Below are 19,977 nucleotides of genomic sequence, written 5' to 3' on the forward strand. Positions count from 1 at the left end.
TTAAACACATTTTCATGAAGCGAAATTTAACTTAAATTTCATGCAAATGTCTACATAAAGCTCAGGTGTTCGTTTCATTAACACACGAAGTTTAGTTGTACTTTTATAAAAACCTCATATGCCTGGGTCGAAGCTGTGGAGTTTTAATTTGAAGACAGAGGAGTTTTTTTTTTTCGAGTTGAAGCTGTGTTGAGTAGTTTTTATTAGCAGACCAGGTTTATATGGGTTCAAGCTGTGTTAAGTAGTTTTCGTTTTGCAGACGAAGTTGGTTTTCCTGATTTGAGGCTGTGTTGAGGAGTTTCTCTTGGTTGAGGTTTTTCTTTTATAAGCAGACAGATGATTTTCCTGGGTTGAAGCTGTGCTGAGAGGTTTTTCCTGAGTTGAAGCTGTATTGGGTGTTTTTTATTTGCAGACAGATGTTGGTTTTCCTGGGTTGAACTTGTGTTGAGGAGTTTCTCTCACGAGACGTGGATCATTTTCTGGATTCAGGCTGTGTTGAGGATTTTTTATTTAATAATTTATTTTTTAGCAGCCAGAAGTTTGTTTGTTGTGTTCTTTTTCTGAGTTGAAGCTGTGTTACGTGTTTTTTATTTGCAGACAGATGTTGGCTTCCTGGCTGGAAGCTGCCTCGGCCTCGACCTGCTGGATGAGTCCGGTACCACAGCCTCCGCACGGCGCCATATTAGACAGACGCCTCGGACGACGTGGAGGAGGGGAGCCGGATCTCCAGGTGACAAGGGTACCAGGCAATAAATAAGACCTAATCCCTGCAGATAGCGGCTGTATGGTTGACCGGTCACCGAGTGGAACCTCTCGGGCAGTGCAGTCCGGGACGTGTGGCGTATCGTCACGGCTGAGGCAGACATGACTTCCCTGACTCAGAGGAGCTCCGGCCTGGTGCAGCGGCGGACCGAGGCTTCACGCAACGCCGCCGACAAAGAGCGGCCCACCGACCAGGAGGACCACGAGCCCCGGCGGGGCGACGAGCAGGAGGACGACGACAGCGGGGACTCGAAAGAGACCCGGCTGACCCTGATGGAGGAGGTCCTGCTGTTGGGTCTGAAGGACCGGGAGGTAATTAAACCCGCTCCCCGGGAGAAGAGGCTCGACGAGCCGCGAGCGTCTTCCAATGCTACAATGCTAATTGTGGCTAACAACAGCCAGGCCCGGCTCGGCTAGTTTTTGGTATTTTTAGTCCTGCGGAGTCTTGTCATTTGCAAAAACTGAACCACTTCACACAAACAGCTGTCAAAGAATCAGTTTCTGTTTGATTTTTGTCTATTTTCGTGTCCGTCGTTGTGTTGCTAAAGAGAGCATTTCTAGCAGCGGCCAGTAAACTTTAAACACCGGTGTTACGGTATTTATTGTGTCGCAGCTGTTTGTCTCTGGCGATCTGAAGACAGAAAATGACTGGCAGCGTATTTTAGAGTATAACTTCCAAACCAGAGAAATTGCATCATTCGAGCCTGCTGGTCGTCTGAATCAACTACATGCTTTCCAGAAGTTATATATGGTGTTTGGGCGAAAGTGCAGCAGCTGCTTTGGTCATATTTCAGCGCAAGTCTTCTATGGACACGTATGTGTAAGTTTTATGATCCTATAATATCTAAATGCTAAACACACTCACAAGTCCCTTTTTCAGTACATCTTGTCAGTACCAGGTTGGACCACCTTTACCGAATTTCAGGATTGCCTCAATTCTTCCAAGTTGTGATGGAGGTGGTCCATATTGATGTGAAGTTATTTTGATGTATATAGCACAAATACAACGCAGTCATTTCAAGGCTTTTTTACAGAGAAGACCCAACAATTCAAGAGTTTCCCTATGGAATGAATAAAGTATTGGCATTCAGTTCCACACGAGAAAGCGTAAGTGCTGGTGGAAAGGAAAAACCCTCTTACCAGGAAGAAACTTGCAGAACTAGCCTCCGAGGTGAAGACTTTCTGCTATCCTGTATGAGAAGTAGAGGAAAACATATAACAGACAGATTGTTGTAAGGGATTCAAACCCTGGTTGAGGTAAGGAGTTGGGCTTGTTCATTTAAGATGAGAATAGATTCTAGATTTACTGGCTGCAAAAGAGCCCTACACTCTTAAAGCTCCGGTAGCAGCGTCTTGAAATGATGACGAGGCAGGTTGGATCCAAGCTTCCATGTTGTTTCTATCACATTCTGAATGTGGCAGCAGAAATAGAGACCTGTAGACCAGGTAACATTTCCGGTCTTCTCTGGTCCAGTTCTGGTGAACTGCAGCCTCACTTTCCTGTTCTTAAATGAAAGCAGTGTTACCCGGCGTTGTCTTCATCAGCTTCAAGCTTAACCCTGTTGGAAAAGCTCAGAGATGCTTCTCTGCAGACCTTGGTGGTCCATTGAGTCGCTATTGCCTTTCTAACATCTTTTTTTAATCATCTCTCGATTCTCCTCTGGAGATCTGTTTCTCTGGAAACCCTGAAGATGGTTGTGTTTGAAAATCCCAACTAGTAGTTCAACTAGTGTAAGTGGCTGGTTTGCTTATATTATAAACATTGCTTTGTGTGGTAATGTTGTGTATGTAAGTAGCCTACTTTATATTGAACTTCAGCCCAGTCGCCTTTTCATGTTGGAAGAAGTCTGGGCATGGTCATTTAATGATAATATAACCTTTGTAATGATATTTATAAATACAAGTCAGCTAAGCTAAAGGGTTACTTGTTCAAAAAATTGCTGGCATCGTCTTCTTGATCGAACTGGCGGCTTTGGTTTGGTCATTGAACTTTTCAAGCCTAACTTTTATCCATTTGTCTTCAGTGTGTAGTGGGATTCCTGCAGAAAGAAGAGCTGTGAAAAGTCAAAAAGTGGCTGCTTCAACATTTAGTCACTGTGTTCAGACACCCTAACGTAGTTAAAGCACCTGAGCCTTTTCATTACCGAGCGGCAGCACCTGGACTTGCACTGTTTGTTTTTGCATAGGTATGCTAACTCTTTGAGCAAACAGGATTGTGTTTCTGTGCAGGGCTACACCTCGTTCTGGAATGACTGCATCTCGTCAGGGCTGAGAGGCTGCATGCTGATCGAACTGGCCCTGCGGGGACGCCTTCAGCTCGAGGCGTGTGGCATGAGGCGGAAAAGTCTGCTGGCCAGAAAGGTGGGTCACATTTCTTAATTACTACCTGTATACATCCTGTAAGTAAATAGCTTCATTGGCAACAGATCGGTGCCAAAAAGATCATTACAGAGCGGCTGAGTGTTTGAAACATAAAGAATAGAAGGTACCGATTCAAGTAACTTGTATGCTACATGCTAAAGTGTTTCAGGGCTCACACACCAGCGATGCTACATGCTAAAGTGTTTCAGGGCTCACATACCAGCTATGCTACATGCTAAAGTGTTTCAGGGCTCACACACCAGCGATGCTACATGCTAAAGTGTTTCAGGGCTCACACACCAGCGATGCTACATGCTAAAGTGTTTCAGGGCTCACACACCAGCGATGCTACATGCTAAAGTGTTTCAGGGTTCACACACCAGAGATGCTACATGCTAAAGAGTTTCAGGGTTCACACACCAGAGATGCTACATGCTAAAGAGTTTCAGGGCTCACACACCAGCGATGCTACATGCTAAAGTGTTTCAGGGCTCACACACCAGCGATGCTACTTGCTAAAGAGTTTCAGGACTCACACACCAGCGATGCTACAGGCTAAAGAGTTTCAGGGCTCACACACCAGCGATGCTACATGCTAAACATTAAAGTGTGACTAATACACTCATTAAAAGTGAGCTGGAGTGTGTGGCAGCCCAGACCTGAGTGTTGACTTATTGTTGTATTGAACGGAGCTCTAATGCTTCCACCACTTGAACATTACTATTATGGATATTTCAAGCAGCCAATGGACAATCTTCATTTTTGTTTTAAAATATTTTTACATTGTTGACATTTCAGCTGTTGTTATAGTGGGTTTGTAATTTGGATGATTACAGTGTGTTGTAGAAAGTTTATTATAAAAACAGCTGAACTGATTGACCCAAGTTCCATAATGCCAATTATGCCAATGCTAACATCATGATTTTCTGTATTTAATAATCTTTCACGTGACACCCACTGGGTTTATGACTTCGTTTCATTAACGGCTGCTAGTAAGTGAAGGGCAGAGTGGCATGAATGAGGGAATTTGCTTTGGGGCAAAGCAGGCTATCTACTCTTGCAATAGTGACAAAACTTTTATTGTGTTTTGAGTGTTTACACGGCAATGGTGCTCGTACCCACTGAAAACGCAACAACTTCTAAGGTGGAACTTTTTAAAATCGCTCGGGTTCAGTTGCTGTGCAAACTGCCAAAAACGACACTTTCTGGAAACACTCGTCCATCTTAATGCACGAGTAGATAGACAAACATGGCGGCCTCCAGAGTGTCATGACTCCCAGTCCATATTCTAGTCTTATAGTTGAGTAACTCGTAATAGCATCTAATTTGTCGTCTGTCCATACAAATGTTCATGTACTCCCATTGTTGATGTTTATAGCGTAATGTTCTCTCTGCCCATGTTTGTGTGGTTTCATTACAAAAACACACAACTAGTGGCCCAACATGCTCACTGGCATCTCGCATGCAACAGTTTTTCTGAAGCTTTAGTGGAGTTTTAAAGGACAATCCAAAAGATTTGACTCTACTTCTGGTATAATTGCATTCAATGCTGATTTCATGAATGACGATTGAGTTTAGATGAACTGCTGTAGCTGCTTTGACTCCATCACTGTATAACTGGCTACCTTAATGGCATCCACAGGTGATTTGCAAGTCAGACGCTCCAACTGGTGACGTGCTTTTGGATGAAGCCTTAAAACACATCAAAGACACGCAGCCGCCGGAGACGGTGCAGAGCTGGATCGAGCTGCTCAGTGGTGAGTTCACCGTGCGTCCCGTGTCCGGATTGGAATCTTCACTCAGTTTACATGATGCTCACATCAACACTGTTACTGCACGAATAATTAAAACATCTGATCATCAAACTGCCGGTTAAATGACGCCTATGGATAATTTTCCTTTGACTGTGTTAACACACTCTTGAAGTAAGAATCTGCCAGACTTTGGAGTGATTAAACATTAATACCCAAGTAGTACTAGGAATTCATTTAAAACTCAAAATATTTTAAGATCATCTGAAGAGTTGTGTGGAGAAAAACAAGGATTATCACGAGACAAATGAAAATGTGTGTTGTTGGTTTTTTTTACGGCATTCTTTTACCGGGCCAATTGGATGAAGTTCCATAGGTGTGTTATATTATCAAGTACACATTTCTATGTCTTGCTATGCAGAAATCGTTTAACCTCAATGATTTGTGTAATGTTCTCCAATTTATGTTGGGCACAGCATTAAAGACTAAATTCAAAAGTAGTGTGCAAAACAAAACAAAGCAGTGCTCTACCATCTGGTTTATCAATAACTCCTAGCTCCATATACAGCAGGTAAAATAAGTATCGAACACATCACATGACATTTTCACCAGATGTTGGTAACAACCCAGATAATCCACACATCTTGGCTTTCCATGCGTTTCTGCACCTCCCTTTCGTCATGTTCAATGCTTTTCCCCGTGTCATTTGAGATTATTACACTCTAAACATCACATTACTCACAGGTTGTCACCAACATCTGGCAGAAAAGAATCATGTGAAAAGCACCTTGAGAAATATGTTCACTGACATGTTCAACACCTATTTTACCTGCTGTGTATTGTATGTTCTATATGCGTGTGTGTATAATATCTCATAGGGATGCACTGATACCACTTTTTTAAAGGACATGTCCTAACCAAGGTTCTCACCAGGATTTTCTGACAGCGTAGCAGCGGGGGGCGGGTACCACTGTGAGTTAGGCGGGGGGTTCAGGGGCAGCTCAGGCTCTCGACAGGGTGCAGCGGCAGCACCCTGTTGTGGGGCCCCAAAAACTCTGAGCTTTTAGGCTATTAAGAAGGCTTATTTGCCCACTGGAGGACTATAATCAGTGGCCGATATTTAAACTACTGTACAGGGTTGATCTCAGTCAGCAGGACCTCGACGTCACGCCACACCCTGATGCGTCCTTGTCTTGGAGGCTGATGAGCAATGCAGATACTGCACAGTATTCCTTTAATAAAAAACATTACATGAAGGTAAAACACTAGATTGATGAATCTTAAACTATCTCTTATAAAATATCAAGTCAGTTGAATAAACACATGATTTTGTGACTATGGTAGTTGAACATATATTAAGATCAGTCTAACCCTAACCCATCAGTTAGGATGTATCCTTTATATTAGGCCCTCGTTCTATATTAAAAACAAGTTATTTTATGCTGTTCATTGGTGTAAACAGGTTCATGGATCATGAAAAACAGAATACCGAAGAAAATAAAGGCTCAGGCTAACGGCCTCGACATAGTCCCATCAGAACAAGAAGAAAAATTCTTGTTCGGCAGGATAGTTCATACTCCGAGAACAAGCTATCGAACTCCCAGGCCACGCCCCCTCACCGCAGACGCCTCCTGTGAAGCTACGTTTTAACTTTTCAGAAATACATTTCGCAGAACTGTTTCAGGAATAAAAGAGAGTTTGTGTTCTGGCGGCCATGTTGGTCCGATTTTAATGGCAGAAGTTGACAGCTTTGATGCGTTAAGGGACATCAGGTAACTCCGACCTGTGCTCCACGCTAACGTGTGTGTGTGTGTGTGTGTGTGTTTTTTTTTCCTTGCGGGCCTGCACATGAGCATGCACAGGTATGTCTGAATATAAGCGTGCACGTACCTGCACAAGCAGCTTTTTTTTTTTTTTTTTTTGCTAAAAGTGCAGCTGAAAATCACATAAACAGAAGTCAGCAGAGCCTCACACGAGTTTTGAAAACGTGCATATGCTTGCTTTGTTGTGTGTGTGCGTGTGTGTGTGTGTGTGTGTTCCTCACACAAGCGTGTTGTGGAATATGGAAGGAAACAAGAAAAATCTGACCAATCAGCTGAAAGTACACTGTGATGTCTCGCGTACGGTTTTTACCTTTTGAGGTCGTGCGGGAGCAAAGGCTGCAGGTGAATCGGATTAAGGCCGCACTCCTGCGCAATGTGCCTCCATAAAAAGTCGTGTGTAACCGCTGGACTGAAAGACATTGTAACGGTTCTATTTAACAAGCCTTACTGAAAGCCTCTGAGTATGCTCCCTGGTGACTGACAGCCTCATTTATACTCCACTGTAGACCAAGTTCCATCAGTCATACTTTAATCGTGTTACTTTTGTAATTCTCAGTTATATTACAGAGGCCCCAAACCGCCAGCATGGCTGAATATTTCAGAGAGGAACTGCTGGACTTCAGCATGGAGGTGGAGTCTTGACGTTGACTTGTCATCAGATGACTAAACTCTCTGTTCTGCCTCTCGGTGCGTCTGCTTGTTGTTTCAGGAGAGACATGGAACCCGCTGAAGCTTCACTACCAGCTGAGGAACGTGCGCGAGCGTCTGGCCAAAAACCTGGTGGAGAAAGGCGTCCTGACCACGGAGAAGCAGAACTTCTTGCTCTTTGACATGACCACACACCCGCTGACCAACAACAACATCAAGCAACGCCTCATCAAGAAGGTCCAAGAGGCCGTACTGGACAAGTGGGTGAACGACGCCCACCGAATGGACAAGCGGTTGCTGGCGCTCATCTTCTTGGCCCACTCGTCGGACGTCCTGGAAAACGCCTTCGCGCCGCTGCTGGACGACCAGTACGACCTGGCCATGAAGAGAGTGCGGCAGCTGCTGGAGCTGGAGCCCGAGGGCGAGAGCATGAAGACCAACGCCAACGAGCTGCTCTGGGCCGTGGTGGCTGCTTTCACTAAATGAGGCTGCGACCAAGACGAGAACACGGCCAGCGGCTCCGGGATCCGGGCAGCATCGTACTTTAGGGGGTCGGGACGGGAACACGAACTCTAACATGGCGACACATCATGAAGCTCCTTGCCTGGGTGTTGGGAATGAACTGCCCTCTCTCTCATCGCTTCTTTTTGACTTCATCCATCTCGCAGTTTCTCTGACTGTCATTGATTCCATTTAGTTTGTCTCGCGCCATATACAGCAACAGTCAGTTCTCATCACTTTTACAAAGAAAACAATTCCAGAGCATGAGCAACGGTGGGAAGGACAACCTGTCCTTTCCGCCCTTCCACTCGTGGTCATTTATGTTTTCAAATTTGCTTTAACACAACTAAAAAAAAAAAAAACATAATCGTATGGACTTTTAAACAGTGTGATTCTGGGCTGGGCATAATTCAGGATGCAGATTCATATCATCAGTTATTTTTCAAGGTCCGCTGTGTTCTGTTGCAGTTGACTCAAGGAAGTGACCTCATGATGTCCACAGATTAGCCTACAGTTCTGATTCCTCCTCATGGGGAGACTTTCCACCAAAAGCGATTGTCGGAGCCTTTTCACTCGTATCAAGTGCTTGGAGAAGGCGACCAAATGGTACCAAACGCTTCACGTTTCCCCTCCATGTGTTTGTCCTGGCAGCGCTGGGCAGGCTCTCAGCTCCCAGCAGGCTTTGCAGCGTCGCCCAGCACGCCGTCCGTTCCCTTACTTTGAGGTGTGGCGGTAGTTTCCAAATAAGCCTAAGATTGAAAAGACGGTGGGATTTAATAAAACCTTATGGAGTCGGGCTGAAACACAATCCGTAGAAATTTTTTCTTTGATCTCTTGAATTTAAACTTCAACACTAAAATCATGACCGTTTTTAGACCGTTTGCCTTCAGTGCTTGTCGGTTTGTCTTTAACCTCGGCTGGTTGGCTTTCTCTTTTAAACTGGAGCATCTTTCTTTCTCCTTTGGCGTTTTGTTCTGTTGGTTTGTCTTTAGACTTGAATTCCTTCTTAATCTCAGTATCAGGAGTTATTCTTGAATCATTCCATCCCTTTATTCTTTATTTTGACTTTCAAAATGCAGGTTTTTATTTTTATTTTTCAGTTTTCCTCAAGGTGGCAGGAACTTGTTTGTAACATCCAGTCGTGGAAGGATCAAGTGTTCCTGACTAGTTGCAGAGACTCTGGATGCATTAAAGTAGGTGAAGCAGCCGATAGAAGCAGAATGATAATCCTCATCCAACTTCTGAAATCAGTGAATGTTGAGCTGTAAATCTCCTCTGCTCAGCTTTCTTCTCTTCATAATGTGACACGCACAGTTCATCAAACTGTTTCTGCTCAGCAGCAGTGAGAGGGAAACGTCAGCCTGGCGCCAGTACTTTTTTTGTTTTTCCTTCAAACTCAGAACTGGGCGCTCGGCTTGGTGACGAAGGTTTTTAAATCCTTCTCTGCTTCGTCTTTTAGTGCCGAGCTCGGCTGACTCGCCGCCGCTGCAACCCGTGGCTCCTTAGCCCTGCTGAAGTGGCCCCCTGGAGCTTCCACTTAATTATACCTGAATAATGTACTTCTATAAAAGGATTCTTCACTCTGGACTAAAAAGGACTTTGTAAAATGTGGAAAAACAGTTAAATGATAATGACTAGAATCATGAAAAGAAGAGGGGGAAATGAGCACAACTACTTAAGAGTCAAAATGGTTAAAAAGTGAAACGGCTAAAATCAAGTTGAAAAGCGGCTCTATTGAACCCCTCTGAGCCGTTTGCTTCATTTTCAAGGCAAACGTGTCTTTCAGCTCTTAAATTTGATGGGAAGTGATAAAACGTAAAGGTTGCAGACGTCTGGCTGAAGATCCTCACGAGTTCTGAATAAATGTTCAAACTTGACTGAGGATTGGATGATGGTTCTAATCCGGAGAGGAGCAGCGATAAACCAGCCAACCAGAGATCTGGTTGGGTCAGCCACTGGGTCTCAGAGCCTGCGCCAGGGAGTCTCGTTCCACTTCTCACATCAGATTCATTCTTTTAAAGATTTCGTTGGTTTTTCTCCATTTCTTGTGACGCTGAGCGCCCCCTGTGGCCAAACCAGGAGTTGAAAGGTGGACTTGCATTCCAGATGCTCGTGTGTCTGAAATTCGTGTGATCAAATTCAAGCGCGTTTCGTCATCTTTGTTTTCTGAAGCCTTTTTTTTTCTTTTTACGAACAAACGGAACCTCTGCTCTTAAGTTCATGACTGCTTCGATGTGAGCGTTGTCTTTTATTTTTTTTCCACATTTCCTTTAAGTTTGTTTTGACAGAAGTTTTGCTGCTCCACCTCTGATCATTCTGGGAGATGTTGTTCATGTAGCAAAGCGGGAGAAGTGGGGGGCAGAAAGTCGCCTCCAGTTGCAGATCGAAATATGAGAGATTATATATGTTATCTAAATAAAGGGACCTCGAGTCTGTGTACTTTCTTTGAGCCTGTAATAAAGCGAGAGTTTGGAAGTGCCTGATCAAACACCTGAATTCAACTTGTGTCTGCAGCTGGACTCTGAACTCGGCTCAAGATGTTTTACTTTTAACCTTGAAGAGAAAAGGAGCAGTGAAGCAAACCTTTACTGTGAGAGAAGGAATCATTGAAAGACAGAAGACTTCATTTTAGGTGTTTTAAGTGTTGACACTAAAGTAACATCAAGATTAAATTACAAAATCAATCATATAATTCTGTAGAATAAATCATAAGAATGTCACAAAATAAATTGAAATAGTATAAAAGTCTTTTAACACACGGTAATGGCTACCTGTGATTTAGTTCCATTCAGCCGGTTGAGTAAAAAATGTTTTTTCAATTAATTTAAAGTCCAAAGAGAAAAAACAGAATGTCTAAAAGTGAAGATATAAAATGAGGATTTGTGTTTCAAAAGCAAATTGTTCTGGACAAAAAATGAAATGAGTCTAAATGTCAAAAAGAAACAAGTTTGTCTAAATTCATTCTGAAATAAAAAAGTCATAATTTCATAAATTACATTTTAGTGGAAATTGAATAAGATTAAAGTCAGAATGTTTGAAAAAATGTCAAAAAGCTGAAATGTTTAGAATGAAGCTTAAATAAACCAAAATGTATTTGGAAAATATAACTTAATGTTTACAACAGAATAAATGATGCTGGAATAACAACTCCAAATGATGTAATAGATTTATATTGTTAATGTTTGTAAAAATGCCAGAGAGAAAATATTTTTGGATAAATACAGAGTGACTGTCCACAGTAAAGTTGTAATCATTAGAAGTATAAATGTTGAGAATGTTCGGGGACAAAAAAAGAAAAAGACCTTCAGCAGGCAGGTTTTGGCATCTGGACCAAATGTTTAATGGATCCTGAACTAAACTACAAAAATTATGTAACATTTCACACATGGAAGCGCCGCATGTGTTTTTGAAGAAAACAGACATTTCTAATGATAAACATGTTAAAACATGAGGATGCAGCTGGTCAGTCTTCCCTAAACAATCCATTAAAGTGAGACATAACTGAAGATCAGTGTTCGTGTAGTCCTGTTAGTATTTCCAGAAAAGAAAACTTCACAAGGTGGCGCTCTTGTACGGACAGGACTCCAGAATCACAGACAAAGTTAGTTTGGATACGGAGCAAACAAAACATAATACAGAACTATATTTATTCTTTTCTATTTAACTAAAATTAAACAACTTTTTTCATAAATTCCACACCAAAATTTAATTTACATCCTGTAAAAAGCATTTCTACTGTAAAAGTTGGGAATGTTCCATTTTCTGCCTATTTGTCCTATACTTCTGCCAGCCAGTCACTGATGCCTTATGAGAAAACGTAAAAAATTTTATACAACTTGTCCCGACAAAGAAAAGTTCAAGAAAATCTCTGAAAGTACAAACTCTGCCGTGTCAGCAATTTCTCTCATTCCATTTTCCCCTAATCTACAGATAATCCAATAGAAATCAGGAATCAGCAGGCACCGGTAAACAACTAAATAAATTGGAGTAACGTTAGATTTGATTTCTGGTTTGTAGTCGTCGATCACATCAGGTCACACGTTTCATTACATTTATATTTGATGGACAAAATTTTAATACTTGAAAGCCTTGAAGGATTTTTTGGGGATGATTAGTTATAAACTGCAGAAGAACTCATTCAATTCCTTTGACTTTGAGCTCATCTCGGACTCGCCGCAGATAGTCGGGGTCTGGATATCCATAGCTGTGAACACAGAGACAGGAGTCATGTGATCAATCAGAATATTTACAACCAGAGAAAACAAAACAAAAACATTTAAGCTGTACAGCAGCGTCCAGATGATTTTCTCAGACTTTGAGTCATAACGTGTGAAATGATTCAGAAGGTAAAAGAGTTCCCATCAAAATATAAATTCCCATAAAAACTTGTTAAACCTTCCTGGTAGAGTTGAAGTTGTTGGAGCTCATTTATCATATTAAATCCTCTGGTTTTCTGGATGTCGCTCAAGTTCATATGCGCCTGGAGCGAGCGAATACTTTTGGCAATATAATGCAACTATTAAAACTTTATGGAATTTGTTTAGTTTTTTGCATCGACATCTTACGACGGTGTTTGTACATTGAGTTATCACTGATACAATCGGAATGCGGTCCTACTTGGTGGGTCCTCCGTGCGTGGAGGTTTTGTGGTGAACGTCGTTCCAGGTGATGACGTTGTTCCTGCCGCTGGTGGAGGAGCGGCCGATGGTGAAGATGAGCCTCTGATCGAAGGCTCGCTGCAGCAGGCCGAGCACGGCTCTGCCCTCAGCGCAGTCTGGCAGGTAGGCCCTCCTGGACACGCCGTCGTATGGCTGACCGGGGCTGGGATGCTCGTCCTGCAGACACACATCCAAATGGATCACATGATCAGCTCAGCGGGGTGCAGCACCGCGGGATCAGCTAGACTGATATTCAAAATATCTCTTCTGAAACAAAAAACTGTTTTTTTCACTCCGTCTTCCTACCTTTTGAATTCCCTTTGGGATGTGATATTGGATGACGATAGTTGCATATCCCTCATATCCCGGTAAACCAGCAAGGCTCTTGCTGAGCGTCATGGTTCCCCCGGCGGGCTGCGTGCCCTTCAGAACCCCGTACACCTGTCCGCAGGTGGGACACACTGGCTTGTACGCAAAAGCTGTTTTCAGACAGTCTTTACAGAACGAGTGATTACACCTCAGCGTCTCCTTGTCAGCAGCCACTATTTTGTCCATACAGATGGCACAGGTTTCATCTTCGGGGTCTTTGCTGTGAGGTGAAGCCGAGGTTCTGCCCCTCCGAGATTCTGCTGGAGCTCCGCCTCCTGATCTGCGGGCGGAGCTCTGCGGCCATTGCGAGACCAACTGCTGCAGTCGCGCGACGTAGCCGAACGGTCCCATCACCGTCACTTCCTGCCGGTTGGCGCTGGACATAAACAGAAGCCGTGGAAATCTGTGTTGCAGGGACGCCTGGTCTTGTGAACTCAAGTGGACAGAAACAGTTTGAAGGTCAGAAGCGGTTCTTTGGTAGAACGTGATGAACCGCTGTCTGACCAAGAGGCAGTGGGATCCGTCCGCCGGGTACGGCGAGTCGCGCCGCCATCTAAATGTCACCGACATTGTCCCGCTGGACTTGCTGTGACCTGCCCGGAGGTCAGGCTGGTTCTCAATGACCACACTGTCCCCTTGAATGGTCCGGAGCTCATCTCCACATTTCTGCTGGATGTATTCCATCACCAGCGGAGACACTTGGACAGGTTTGACCTGTGAGGAATGGCGGTCTCCCCGTGGATACGTCGCTCCGCCTGTTGGGCCACTGGAACCCTGCAGGGTGTTTACAAGTTCAACCAGCTCGAGGTAACTTCCCTCCACTCTGTAGTGTGAACCCACAACCTCGACGTTGTAGCGGCGGAGTATTTTCTTTAGCCGTTCAGGATCGAAGTAAGCTTTGTCGATGCTGAGCCTGATATCTGTGAAAATCTGCAAGCAGACAGAGAAGCCGGAGTTAGTTATGAGATCTGTAAATCCAGCACACACAAGGTGTGCTGACATAGGGACGCACCGATACCGAATCCAGTATCAGGTCTGGTACTGCGTGGCGTTTTCAGCGGCTCCGAGCACCTTGTTGTGTAAACAAGGCCTGAATCACACAACATTGTTTTTCGTCGACACGCCTTGTCCTCCGTAGGAGACGAGAAGGACAATTTATTAGCTTTTGAACCCCGACATCCATTTATTTGGTAGAACCTTAAAGACAGGATGCAGGGAGAGGAAGGCTTTGACATCATTAGGGCCTCCTGACCTTTTGTAGGGATGGGGCTGATCTGATTCAGTATCGGTATCGAGTTTCAATACCAACGTAATTCACGGATCGGAATTTCCGATCCAACCTGCAGAGATTTCTGATCCATGAAGCCTCGTCTGCATCACTGGTGCTGAAATGACTCCACAGTGTTTCCCTGCTGCTGCTCTGCTCGCTGGCTGCAAACTGTGGACTGGATTTCCTGAAGGGAGGCGGGTCTCAATGAGACCAGGAGGAATGAGTCAGGAAATCCATTCCAGTTTGCAGCCAGCGAGCAGGCTAGGGAAGTAGCACTGTGCTGTCCAACTTTTCATGACAACATGTTGCTGTTTGAATGGAGCTCGCTCATGACTATCAGTCATATTATAATCATATTTAGCTTGTAACCTCGCTACTGTACGAGCGCTACAGCTCGTTAAAATGTCAGAGTGGAGGCTTACGTGATGCACCTGAACGCATCACGAACAGCTGTCAGCTCCTGGAGTTAAAACCGGACCAACATCGCACTTTGACAAAAAACTCTCTTTTATTAGTGAAACAGTTCAGAGAAATGTATTTCTGAAAACACTGGAGGCCAGAAATAAGCTGTGCAGTTGAAAAGTTAAAACAACGCTTCACAGACGTGTGGCTGCTGCGAGGGGGCGTGGCCTGCGAGTTCGGCAGCTTCTTATCGGAGTATGAACAGTCCAGGTGGCTGACATCACTGCCGAATTTTCTTCTTGTTCTCATGGGTTCAAAAAGGGAGTATGCAGGGGCCTTCTCAGCACGGGGTGCACCATGCTGTCTGCAGGGGCTCGCCCGTGTGGCGTTCAAGTGTCCACCGATAATTGAAAACTTAGAAATCATACTAAAAAGAAACAAAATAAAACTGTGAAAAACTTATTATACAGGGCCACAAACAATAATAATAATAAACCAAATGTAGAACAAAAAGACAACATGATGTCAAGTGGAATCACCACTAAACAACCGTTACACATACATTTGTATATTTCATACTTGCCTGTAGAGAGTTTATTACAGCCTCATATAAAATCAACAATAATGATAATAATAATATTAAAGCAATCAGAGCTCTGGTTTCGGAATAGTATCGGTATTGGCAGATATGTATCGGGATCGGATCGGAAGTGAAAATACGTGGATCGGTGGATCCCTAACCTTCTGTTAATAACTTTACTTTTCAGTTTGTTTTGCTTCTATAAGCTGTTTTTATTTAGTGAATGACAAGCCTCTCACAACTCTTGAGGCTTTAGTTTTGGATTCATCTGGTCAGAATGAACAAGGATCACCTCTAAACACAGAAACAGACTCACAACAGAGGACGAAGGTCACACAACAGGAGGTTGTAAAAACTGCAGCCTGATGAACTCAGGAAGAGTTTTACTGAATGTTTACTAATGTTCCCAGAGTCAGAGGAAAACCAGGTGAAGCACAGAAAGAAACTCAGGCAGGTGTGGGAAAAAAAAACGTGTTTAAAACTACTTCTTAATTACAACGAGGGAGAAAATCTCCACAAACATCCTCGAAGTTACGATCAAAGGTTGGGTGCTTCCCAATAGTCCCTCCTATCACCTTTCTTATTCACTTTTCCTTATCACAGTGGGGTTAAGGAAAGGTGTTGTGGGGTTTCCTAAAGCATAGACATATACACTAGACCATAGACATATACACTAGACCATAGACATATACACTAGAACATAGACATAAACACTAGACGCCTCCCGACTGGCAGGAACATACGTCAGTGCGTCCGCCATCTTGTGAGGGGCATTTGTCAGGACTTCAGCAATGATACCGCATCACTGTTCTGCTTTTGGTTGTACAAAGACAGAATCAGAACAATTGACTGCGTGGGATCACCTTCCACAGGCAGGACAAACACAGTTTTTGTTGGTGTCGTTGTGTTTAGCTCATATAACATTAACTTGGGACATAGATGAGCTGGAACCATGGGAAATGCTCTCTATTCCCTGGCTGAAGCTCGCCCTCAAACAACAACAACAATATCAACGTCTATTCAGTTCATCTAACGGAGGCTATTTTAGTTGCAGTGTGTAGAATATTACATTTCAAAAGAAATGAGTTTCTCAGAACCAGTCAGTGTACTGTTCCCCGCCTGTTCCAGCAGGAGAACCTCAGCCTGATCCCAGTAGGAAGTACTGTCTGGCTGTGCTCAAACAGCTGAGCAACATGTCACACCTCACTCCTTTTAGACATACTGACATGTACACAAACATTATTATTATATATATATTGATTAGGATAGCAGATCAATTGATTGCACGTTGCACGAGCAGTGAATGAATGTGATAACACAGGACTCTGAACACGTAAATCATTTTTTCTTCACTGGGACCACTCCTATGCACTGCCCACATGTCCTGATGCTTTGACAGCCAGACTCAGTGAAGCCATGGCCGAGGTGGAGAGTCTGAGAAGAGGAATGAAAAGATGGAGAACGGAGGGCAAAGAGCACAGTGGGGGGTCTTCTGGAGGAACTGAGAGTGAAACATCTAATAAATGAAGAGCTGAAAGAGAATATGTCATATAATATGGAATAATAGATAAATGTGTCACAATAAATAAATATGTAATAACTAAATATCTAACAATTAGTTTTTATGTAATATTAAAGGTAAGTATGTAAAAATAAATTAAAGTATAATAGGTAAATATGTTATTGTGTGTAAATATAAAAAAAAAAAAATCTACATTTGTTCCACAAAAAAAGTTATAACTTGTGCCCTAATGTACATGTTCATTGTACATAAATGTCCCATTGTGTGTAAATAAACGCTTTTACATATTTTTGTCATGGCTCCATCATGTTGCTGCTCTAAAAGGAGAGGACAGCGTCCTAATGTCCCATTTGGAAGGGTGGAGTTCAGTGAACAATCTCGCACTGAACACTGCCAAAACCAAGGAGCTCATCCTGGACTTCAGGAGGAACAGAGCTTCCCCGGCTCCCCTGTACATCAACGGTGAACGTGTAGAGACAGTGGAGTCTTTTAGGTGTCTTGGCGTCCACATCGCAGCAGACCTCTCTTGGACCATGAACACTGCAGTGGTGAAGAAGGCCCAGCAGCGGCTCCACTTCCTGAGAGTTCTCAGGAGGGAGAACCTGAACACTCAGCTGCTGGTAACCTTCTACCGCTCCAGCATAGGGAGTGTGCTGACCAACGCCATCAGGGTGTGGTACTCCAGCTGCACCGAGGCAGAGAGCAAGAGGCTGCAGAGGGTAGTGAGGACAGCAGAGAAGATCATCGGCTGCCCTCTGCCCTCCCTCCTGGATCTCTACAACTCCCGCTGCCTCAGTAGAGCCCGGAATATTGTCAAGGACTCATCTCCCCCCGGCCATCATCTCTTTGACTTGTTGACCTCTGGCAGGCGCCACAGGTCACTAAGAACCAGAACTAATAGACTGAGGGACAGCTTCTATCCAAGAGCTGTCACTGCACTCATTAATTCCCACTTCCTCCATGCACGTTATTGGTGACTTTCTCTATAGCCACAGATCTACCTCTTTTAATCTTTTAAATGTTGTATTTATTCTGTGTTTTTGTTGTGTATATATTCTGTGTTTCTCACCAGGGAGCGGCCACTCAATCTCATTGTTCATTTTTTACAACAATGACAATGAAGGCTTTTGAATTTGAATTTGCAAACTTCTTCCATTTCCTCTCAATACTTTCTATAAGTATGATACATTGAATAAATAAATAAATGAAATCATTTTCAATTTAATAAATAAAAAATGAAAGCAATGATTCTTCAGTCATGTAAATGTATATTTGCGTGGTTTTCTTGGCGGTCACATAGACTTGTTTAGGCTGACAGGGCAGACTTGCCCCTCACAAGATGGCGGCCGCTCTGACTTATCGAAACGTTGGTCGGACACAGGCTGCGCGGCGTCCAGTGTATATGTCTATCTCCAAAAGGAGTTAGGAAAATGGGTCACGTTGTTCACGTTGTTTTGACGATCCACTCGGTGGCGTAATAATAATCTGACGGCGGCGCAGGTTAGTGACGTCGGCCGTGGTGAAAAAACTACAAATTTCCGAAAACAGATCACAAAAAGCACATTTCTAACACTTCCCCCTGTGGCTCTAACCGCTGATATACTCTCAAACATCACAAAGTTTTAATGTAAATCAAAGCAAAAGAGGAACAAAAGTTAAACTGCTGCCACGTGAATAAATAACCGATGAAACTGAGTTGTTTCGTTTTACAACATCCACAGAACATTCCTAGTTGGGATCTGGGTTTTAGATTTTTTTAAGTTGTTCAAGTCAGATTATTACTTTGGTAACTTACATGATCTACTCCCCTTTCAGTCATCCTGAGTTTCCCTCAACCGATGAGCGGGTTCCTTTAAATGTTGTCGCCGCAAGGAATTGTGGGGCAGCATGAGCTGGTGTCCTTTGATATAGGAAGCATCAGTGGTTCCTAGGCTAAAGGAGGTTCTAAAGGAAGCATTGAACCTCCTTTCCTTTGCTTATTGAGAATTCCAACGCTCCTCATCATGGCCGCCACTTTCAACACTTCCGGGGGTGAAGGAAAAGTAGATAGGAAAGGAGATAGGAGGGACGATTAGGACGCACCCTGTGAATCTGCCGCCTACCTCCATATTCCTGAAGCGACGTGCAGCGTGTCGAGCACAGGGACGACACCGTGTGTGTGTGTGTGGGTGTGAGAGTGGACAACAGAGAACTGCTGAGTGGCTGCACTGCCCCCTGCCGGAGAGAAGCGCAATCTACCCTTGAACACAAATCACACTCAACTCCTGGAAACGTTTGAGAGAGAATATGTTTAAAAAAAAATGTCAACAGAATAATCAAGCACATCTGTTGTTTATAATCTTTATTTATTTATTTATTTATTCATTTATTTATTTATGACAAGAGACATGACTGTTGTCATTTTTCACATTGTACAAGTGAATGATATTTATTTTCCTCTATGCATACTTACATACATACAAGCATATATGTAATTCAACATGTCTGAAAAGGGCAAAGAAGAAGTTGTCAAATGGCCTTTGTATTGATAATGGGAATTTTTCAAAAATTTCAATGGGTGCAGTATAAAGGTTCAATGAACTGTTGTTGAACTTATAGGAAGACAAGATCGTTTTGGAAAGGTTTGAATGTAGTCACTGTAAGAATCACCTCCACTCACTGTGGTGTGAAGGCCTGTGAATGACCGTTAAAGGTAATGTGATGACCAGTGGGACCACAACGCTTTGGAGCAAACAAACGTTCCTGTTAAAATGAGAACACATGATGTTGATTGATAGTGAGACTGGATTGGGAGGATTTGATAGAAATGCTACTTAGTCCTCATGGTTAGTCAGATAAATACCCATTGGTTTAATTGAATCTTCCAGTATATCTGTTGGTTTTTCTAAACTAAAGCACTCAGTTGAGCGCAGACCTTCGTTGTTTGTAGAACCGAGTTAGCAACGATAACCGTTAGCTCATGTCGATGCTAAGTAGAACTCGATAGGTCAAGTAGCTACATCACCATGTGAAAGACTGAGCAGGTAGCGTCTCCATAGCAACAGACGCTGATCTCCTTTGATCTGCTCCATGAGGTGCCTCAATCATCCTCTTTGTATGGGTTGTGTATATTTTTTGGGATTTACTCAGAAACGGTTAGCCGTTAACATCCTAAAATCAAATTGATTGATTGTTGGTTGATGACAAATCATCCCTGAATATTTCATGCAATTCGGGTAAATCGTTTTTGTGAAAAGTTGGTAAGATACAGACAAACAGACAGAACCTTCTCGGAAGTTATGACACACACACACACACACACACACACACACACACACACACACACACACA

General features: G+C 43.3%; 2 protein-coding genes across 3 annotated transcripts; one reads left to right on the plus strand and one right to left on the minus strand.

The window, feature by feature from the left end:
* Positions 1-255: 255 nt before the first annotated feature.
* golph3a (golgi phosphoprotein 3a) lies at positions 256-10,290 on the plus strand. Its single transcript, XM_080467976.1, has 4 exons — positions 256-1,074; positions 2,992-3,123; positions 4,766-4,880; positions 7,407-10,290. The coding sequence occupies exons 1-4, from the start codon at positions 865-867 to the stop codon at positions 7,829-7,831; spliced, it is 882 nt and encodes a 293-aa protein (XP_080324102.1). The 5' UTR covers positions 256-864; the 3' UTR covers positions 7,832-10,290.
* A 711-nt stretch (positions 10,291-11,001) lies between these two features.
* LOC308112452 (uncharacterized protein) lies at positions 11,002-18,803 on the minus strand. Of its 2 annotated transcripts, none has more exons than XM_080467974.1 (4): positions 18,443-18,796; positions 12,811-13,803; positions 12,464-12,681; positions 11,002-12,050 (listed from the first exon to the last, which is right to left on the minus strand). In XM_080467974.1, the coding sequence occupies exons 1-4, from the start codon at positions 18,464-18,466 to the stop codon at positions 11,981-11,983; spliced, it is 1,305 nt and encodes a 434-aa protein (XP_080324100.1). In that variant the 5' UTR covers positions 18,467-18,796; the 3' UTR covers positions 11,002-11,980. The 2 variants fall into 2 exon arrangements, with proteins under 2 accessions (XP_080324100.1, XP_080324101.1); XM_080467975.1 differs by having other exon boundaries at positions 11,152-12,050; positions 18,750-18,803.
* Positions 18,804-19,977: the final 1,174 nt, after the last annotated feature.

This window comes from Lipophrys pholis, assembly GCF_963383615.2.
Source record: "Lipophrys pholis genome assembly, chromosome: 7".
In the NCBI taxonomy this organism is placed as follows: domain Eukaryota; kingdom Metazoa; phylum Chordata; class Actinopteri; order Blenniiformes; family Blenniidae; genus Lipophrys; species Lipophrys pholis.